General features: G+C 46.6%; 1 protein-coding gene across 1 annotated transcript; it reads right to left on the reverse strand.

Moving 5' to 3' along the window:
• Positions 1-3,983: 3,983 nt before the first annotated feature.
• LOC140407033 (uncharacterized) lies at positions 3,984-6,742 on the reverse strand. The gene has a single exon (XM_072494814.1). The coding sequence runs from the start codon at positions 6,740-6,742 to the stop codon at positions 4,955-4,957; it is 1,788 nt and encodes a 595-aa protein (XP_072350915.1). The 3' UTR covers positions 3,984-4,954.
• Between the last annotated feature and the right edge of the window lie 1,073 nt (positions 6,743-7,815).

Below are 7,815 nucleotides of genomic sequence, written 5' to 3' on the forward strand. Positions count from 1 at the left end.
GGGATAGGGTAGAGACGTGGGCTTGAGTAGGGTGCTCTTTGTAAGGGCCGGTGCAGACTCGGTGGGCTGAATGGCCTCCTGCACGGTAGATTCTATAGTTTTTAGTCCAGTAATTATAAACATATATCTGTCTGGCAGCCTGCATTTAAATTTTCATGTTTCTGTGTCTAGAACAGGAAGCAGTGAGCAGGGATCTGTCACTCAGCCTGAATCAGCACCTTCAGGAGAATTGGGAGGGTGAATATTAGATACAGCAGAGTGAGAATGGAGGGAGAGTGTGTGGGATGGAGATTTACAGCTTTTGGGGAATTAGAGAGGAAAGAATGTTCCAGAGAAACTAGAATTGTCTGTTCTGAATCTCTATCCTGCACTGACAGTGATGTCTTTTGTAAATTGTTTTTCCAGGATATTAGAAGAGGAGGAATTACAGACAGAAATCTCAAATGTGCCTCGATCTGATAGATTCACTCGTTTCCTTGAGACCGGAATATCATCGGCCTTTGAATCTGGAAGGAGAAATGTTTTCTGTTCTGTCGGCTTCAATAGATTTTAATCATCAGTGTGACTGGAAAAGCACCAAGACACACACACCCGAGTGAGAGTGTTCCAGAGCGCTGACTGTGGAAAGAGCATTTACTAATTAAAAAGCAGAAGAAATTTATCACATCCTTCACAGCGGGGAGAGACCGTACATGTGCTCTGTGTGTGGATGACATTTGAACTGATTGTCCAACCTGCTGAGCCACAAATGCACCCACACCATGAAGAAACCGTAGAATGTGGTGGCTGGGAAGGGATTCAGATCTCCATCTGTGCTGGAAACGCATCGTCGCACCTCGAAGCTGAGAACGACATCTGACCAACATTTCCCCTGGAGACGTCTGAGACAGTGGAACACAATCAGCAGTCACAAACCTGAAGAAGAGAAGGGAATTCCAAAAGATGCTTTTTTGGACTAGGAGAGCAGGTTTTGGTCTGCAGCTGCTCCACCAGCGAGAAGAGGGTCCCTGTAACTGTGTTGTCTGAAACTGGCCCTGTCTCCCACATTGTGCAAACTGAAGATGAGCGAGTGTGGAGACGACACAGATCAGTTGTTAGAGACATCCATCAATGTGCCAGTACCGTGTGTGCTAGAACTACCTCAGGATGAACCACCATCCATACTACCCGATCATGTGACTGCGACTTCTGGTCAATCTGCAAAAACCGAGATTGCTGAAGAACCCCTTGCTGCTCCTAATCTTCTGCAAAAGAGACGATAACACCTTCCAAGGGAGAGACATCTTCTGAAGACCCGGGGAGGACATCCAAGGTCAAGAAGAACCAAATCTCTTAAGTGAGCAGGCAACCAGTGCAGAATAGACACCCGCCCGATTGTCTTTCCTATTGACTGTATAATTCTTTGCCTGTTTTTGTGTATATGTTTTGATCGTGATGTAAATGTAGTTTTTTTGATTTGATTTGATTTATTGTCACGTGTATTAGGATACAGTGAAAAGTATTGTTTCTTGCATGCAGTACAAACAATGCATACCGTAAATAGGGACGGAAGGAGAGACTGCAGAATATAATGTTACGTTGTAGGAAGGTGTAGAGAAAAGATCAACTTAATACAGTGATTGAGGCTTTCTTAACCGGCCGAATTTTAGCGGGGTCGGTTCTATTCGGTTTTGTCCCGGGTGCTCAGAGGTTCACTGAAGGGGCCAAATTTTAGGGCAGCCCGATTTCGTGTAGCAGCAAACACCAAAAGGTTCATAAGTGTAAATAGCATGTGGGATCAGCCAAACATGACCTCCGAAAAAGAGGAAAGAGAAAGGGAAGTGGAATGAGTCGGGTTATGGGATCAATACATTCTGCATCCCACAACCAAACTGTGGAGCAGCTCCCTCAATAAGTTCACAGCTGATCTGATTGTAACCTCAACTCCACATTCCCACCGATCCCCCGATAACCTTTCACTCCCTTGCTTATCAAGAATCTATCCAGCACTGCCTTCAAAATGGTCAAATCTCACCAGCTGATTATGGGAGGGGGTGGTGCGGATATCAATTCTGTAAGGGAGCCAAGGTTGGATTGGTTCAGCCTTAATTTTCACAGTAACTTCATTGCAACGTTAATGTAAGCCTACTTGTGACACTAATAAGACACAGGTGCTGAATTAGGCCACTCGGCCCATCGAGTCTGCTCCGCCATTCAATCATGGCTGATATTTTCTCATCCCCATTCTCCTGCCTTCTCCCCATAACCTCTGATCCCCTTATTAATCAAGAATCTATCTATCTCTGTCTTAAAGACACTCAGTGATTTGGCCTTGATCGATAATGTCCAATTAAATCCGTTACCTTGATGGTGGGGCTTGTCGCTACCGGCCATGTCTTTGGTGTCCGAGGCACGTGGGCCTTCCCAAATGGGGCAAAGAGTTGCACAGATTTACCACCCTCTGGCTGAAAAAATTCCTCCTCACATTTGTTTTAAAGGATCCTCCCTTTAGTCTGAGATTGTGTCTTCTGGTTCCAGTTTTTCCTACAAGTGGAAACATCCTCCCCATGTCCACTCTATCCAGGCCTCGCAGTATCCTGTAAGATTCAATAATATCCCCCCCTGATCCTTCTAAACTCCAACGAGTACAGACCCAGAGTCCTCAACCGTTCCTCATACGACAAATAAAGGGTTGAGCAAGTTTAATGGGCCAAATGGTCGACTGCAGCTCCTATTTGTTATGATCTCTGTGTCCAGGACAGGAAGCAGTGAGCAGGGATCTGTCAATCAGCCTGAATCAGCACCTTCAGGAGAATTGGGAGGGTGAATATTAGATACAGTGAATGGAGGGAGTGTGTGTGGGATGGAGATTTACAGCTTTTGGGGAATAAGGGAGGGAAGAATGTTCCAGAGAAACTAGAACTGTCTGTTCTGAGTTTCTATCCTTTATTTGCAGTGATGTATTTTGTAAATTGTTTTTCCAGGATATTAGAAAAGGAGGTATTACGGTCAGAAATCCCAAACATCACATCTTGATCTGACAGTCACTTGATTCTTTGGGTCACACACACCCGAGTGAGAGTGTTCCAGAGCACTGACTGTGGAAAGAGCTTCAACCAGTTACAGAGCTTCACAGCGGGGAGGGACTGTACACGTGTTCTCTGTACGAGTAAGGCTTCAATTGTCTAACCTGGAGAGACACAAGGAGACCCAAAACATGGAGAAACAGTGGAAATGCCGGGACTGTGGGAAGAGATTCAAAGCTCCATCTGCACTGGAAGCTCATTGGCGCATTCACACTGGGAGAGGCCATTCAGCTGCTCTCAGTGTGGGAAGGGATTCAGACATTTATCCACCCTGCGGAGACATCAGCCAGTTCACCCCGGGGAGTGAGCATTCACCTGCACTCAAATTGAGAAGGGATTCTGTGTTTCCTTGTACCTGCTGAGACACCAACAAGGTCACAAGTGATTACAGGGGTTGGATTCTGCTGTTATTGTTGCTACTCTCAATTACACCCAGAACAGCATTGTGTTCATTCTGTCAGTTGGTCAATGGGGAGGGTCGGAGGGATTTTGTTCTGCTGGACTGGCCGGTCTCACGACTTTGCCTCCAGTGGGCTGATGCTCTTGAGCCTTGTGGCAAATACTTGGCTTCAAATTTCACAAGGATCACAGAGTGAAAGGGTGTTTGGAAGGTAGATGACAGATAGTTCCTGTTCCTGTTTGGAACCCCAAAGCATGCAGTTCAGATGAAGATAGGCTTTGGTGGTTACATGGTTCTGTCTCAGAAGGAAACTGTCAAGCCATGAGGGGCAAGTTGTCTGCAGTTGGTTAGGAACTTACAATAAAATTTGTAATGATACAATCGCATTTAAAGAATTATCACATATTTACATAAAATATAGATTCCTTTAAGAAACAAATATCCAACAGGAAAAGTGACGCAACTGTGGTTAACAAGAAAAAGTAAAGATTCCTATAGGTCAAAGGAAGAGGCTCATTAATCGATGACAGATTTATTGCTTCACTGATTTATTGGTACCTTGAAGAATCAATGCAGTATCATTCTTAAATTCAGTATACATACAGACAGAAAATGGAATATCCACAAGGCAAAGTCATTGTTTCAGATAAAAATATGAGTATTGCTGTACAGCAACTTAATACGTGTCAGAATCTAACACGGTTTCAAGAAAAGTTGCATAAAAGCCCTCGTAATGAATAAACCGTTGTTCTACAAATACATCTAGTAATGAAAAAGTTTTGCAGCCTTAACAGAAACATTCACAAAATGTAGCAAAGCCTTAGCAACAAGCAAGGTTAATGCAGAACACCTTGGGGGCGATTCTCCAATATTGGGCCCAAGAGTTCGCGCCATCGTGAATGCCGTCGCAAACCGGGCCCGGTTACGTACGATTCTGGCCCCCATAGGGGCCAGCACGGCGCTGGAGCAGTTCACGCTGCTCCAGCCTCCTTTCGCGGTGCCAAATGGGCGCCGCGCCAACCCACGCATGCGCAGTTGGGCCGCGCCATCCTGTGCATGCGCGGGGGACTTCTTTAGCACGCCGCTCCCGACTCAAGATGGAGTAGGTGTTCAGGGGCCGGCCGCGCCAGAAAGTAGGCCCGGGGAGGGAGTTGAAGAGGAGGCAAACCCATCCACCCACTCCAGGTTCAGTCCTGGATGTGATTAACAGCAGGAATAACAGCAGAATCCAACCCGTCATCACTTGTGAACCCTTTGGTGTCTCAGCATGTTGGACGACTGAGTGAATCCCTCCCCACAGTGAGAGCAGGTGAATGGCTTCTTTCCAGTGTAAACTCGCTGGTGTCTCCGCAATGTGGATGATGTTTGAAACCACTTTGTGCAGTGAGAGCAGCTGAACAGTTTCTCCTCAGTGTGAATGCGCTGGTGGGACATCAGTACCCGAGAGCTTTTAATCCCACTCCCATAGTCAGAGCATTTAAAGGGTCACTCATTGCTGTGAGTGACATTGTGGCTCAGCAAGTGATGACCGAGTGAATCTTTTCCCAGTCGGAGAGGTGAACAGGCTCTCCCCGGTGTGACCTCGCTCGTGTTTCATCAGGTTGGGTGAGGTTCTAAAGCTCTTTGTGCAGTGAGAGCAGCTGAACAGTCTCTCCTCAGAGTGAACGCGCTGGTGAGACATCAGTAGCTGAGAGCTTTTGAAACCCCTCTTGCAGTCAGAGCATTTAAAGGGCCTGCTCTTGGTATGAGTGACATTGTGTTTCAGCAGGTTGGATAATTGAGTAGATCCCATATCACACACAGAGCAGATGAACGGCTTCTCCCCGGTGTGAACACTCTGGTGTCTCTGCAGGCTGGATAACCGAGTGAATCCCTTCCCACAGTCAGAGCAGGTGAATGGCCTCTCCCCAGTGTGAACTCGTTCGTGTCTCCGCAGGTTGCCAATGTCATTGAATCCCTTTTCACACTGAGAGCAGGTGAAAGGCCTCTCTCCAGTGTGAACTCGTTCATGTCTCTGCAGGTTGCCAATTTGAGTGAATTCCTTTTCACACTGAGAGCAGGTGAATGGCCTCTCCCCGGTGTGAACTCGTTCGTGTCTCCGCAGGTTGCCAATGTCATTGAATCCCTTTTCACACTGAGAGCAGGTGAAAGGCTTCTCTCCAGTGTGAACTCGTTCGTGTCTCCGCAGGCTGCCAATGTCAGCGAATCCCTTTTCACACTGAAAGCAGATGAAAGGCCTCTCTCCAGTGTGAATTCGTTCGTGTATCCGCAGGTTGCCAATGTCAGTGAATCCCTTTTCACACTGAGAGCAGGTGAACGGCCTCTCTCCAGTGTGAACTCGCTGGTGTCCCTGCAGGCTGGATAACTGAGTGAATCCCTTCCCACAGTCAGAGCAGGTGAACGGCCTCTCCCCAGTGTGAACTCGTTCATGTCTCCGCAGGTTGCCAATGTCAGTGAATCCCTTTTCACACTGAGAGCAGGTGAAAGACCTCTCTCCAGTGTGAACTCGTTTGTGTCTCCGCAGGCTGCTTATGTCAGTGAATCCCTTTTCACACTGAGAGCAGGTGAACGGCCTCTCTCCAGTGTGAACTCGTTCATGTCTCTGCAGGTTGCCAATTTGAGTGAATTCCTTTTCACACTGAGAGCAGGTGAATGGCCTCTCCCCGGTGTGAACTCGTTCGTGTCTCCGCAGGTTGCCAATGTCATTGAATCCCTTTTCACACTGAGAGCAGGTGAAAGGCTTCTCTCCAGTGTGAACTCGTTCGTGTCTCCGCAGGCTGCCAATGTCAGCGAATCCCTTTTCACACTGAAAGCAGATGAAAGGCCTCTCTCCAGTGTGAATTCGTTCGTGTATCCGCAGGTTGCCAATGTCAGTGAATCCCTTTTCACACTGAGAGCAGGTGAACGGCCTCTCTCCAGTGTGAACTCGCTGGTGTCCCTGCAGGCTGGATAACTGAGTGAATCCCTTCCCACAGTCAGAGCAGGTGAACGGCCTCTCCCCAGTGTGAACTCGTTCATGTCTCCGCATGTTGCCAATGTCAGTGAATCCCTTTTCACACTGAGAGCAGGTGAAAGACCTCTCTCCAGTGTGAACTCGTTTGTGTCTCCGCAGGCTGCTTATGTCAGTGAATCCCTTTTCACACTGAGAGCAGGTGAACGGCCTCTCTCCAGTGTGACTGCGTTGATGCCTTTCCAGCTTGCACGGGGCTCTGAATCCCTTCCCACAATCCTCACATTTCCATGGTTTCTCCATGGTCCGGGTGATCTTGCGTCTCATCACGTTGGACGATCAGTTGAAGCCTCGTCCACACACAGAACACCTATACAGTCTCTCCCTGCTCTGAATGGTGAAGTATTTTTTTCAGGCTGTGTCGCTGGTTAATGCTCTTTCCACAGTCAGTGCTCTGTAACAGTCTCACACGGGTATGCATATGCGTCTCAGTGCTTTTCCAGACACACTGATGTTTAAAATCTCTTGAAACAGACAGAATAGACAAACATTTCTCCTTCTAGATTCAAAGGCCAATGATCCCAAGAATTGAGTGACTCAGTCAGTTCTTGACGTGATATTTAGTTTGAGATATTGGCCTCAAACTCCTCTCGTTCGAACTTCCTGTGAACAGATTTTACAATAGTAATCATTGTCAGTACAGGATAGAAACTCAGAACAGACAATTCTAGTTTCTATCGAACATTCTTTCCTCTCTCTTTCCCTGAAATGCTCTAAATCTCCATCCCACACACTCTCCCTCCATTCTCACTCTGCTGTATCTAATATTCACCCTCCCAATTCTCCTGAAGGTGCTGATTCAGGCTGATTGAGAGATCCAAGCTCACTGCTTCCTGTCCTGGACACAGAGACCTGAAAAACTTCATGCAGGCTGCCAGACAGATATATGTCTATATTACTGGATGAAAAATGGGTGTAATATACAGGCTGTATTCACTTACTTTTCCTCCCAATTTTCCTGAAGGTGCTGATCAACAAATCTAAACTCACTAAAACCTGTACAAGAGTACAGAATCTCCATATCAGTACATTTACTGATTAGAGATGGGGAAATTCTGAGGAAGAATTTTATTTAGTCATGGAGTGGTCATGACAGGGAACTCACTGCCCACAAGGGTTGTGGAAGTCGAGATGATCAATAATTTAAAATAAAATAGGATGGTTACTTGAAGAAAAAAAACTTGCTGGTGAACAGGGATATCGAGGGGGAATGGCACTGACTGGATTGCTGTACAGAGAGTCAGCATTGACTTGAGTTACCAAATGGATTCTGTCATTGCTGCAATGACTGGAAATATATAATGTCGGTACAGTACTATATTACAAAACTAGAAATAATA

The sequence above is a fragment of the Scyliorhinus torazame genome, unplaced genomic scaffold (assembly GCF_047496885.1).
Source record: "Scyliorhinus torazame isolate Kashiwa2021f unplaced genomic scaffold, sScyTor2.1 scaffold_1118, whole genome shotgun sequence".
Lineage (NCBI taxonomy): Eukaryota > Metazoa > Chordata > Chondrichthyes > Carcharhiniformes > Scyliorhinidae > Scyliorhinus > Scyliorhinus torazame.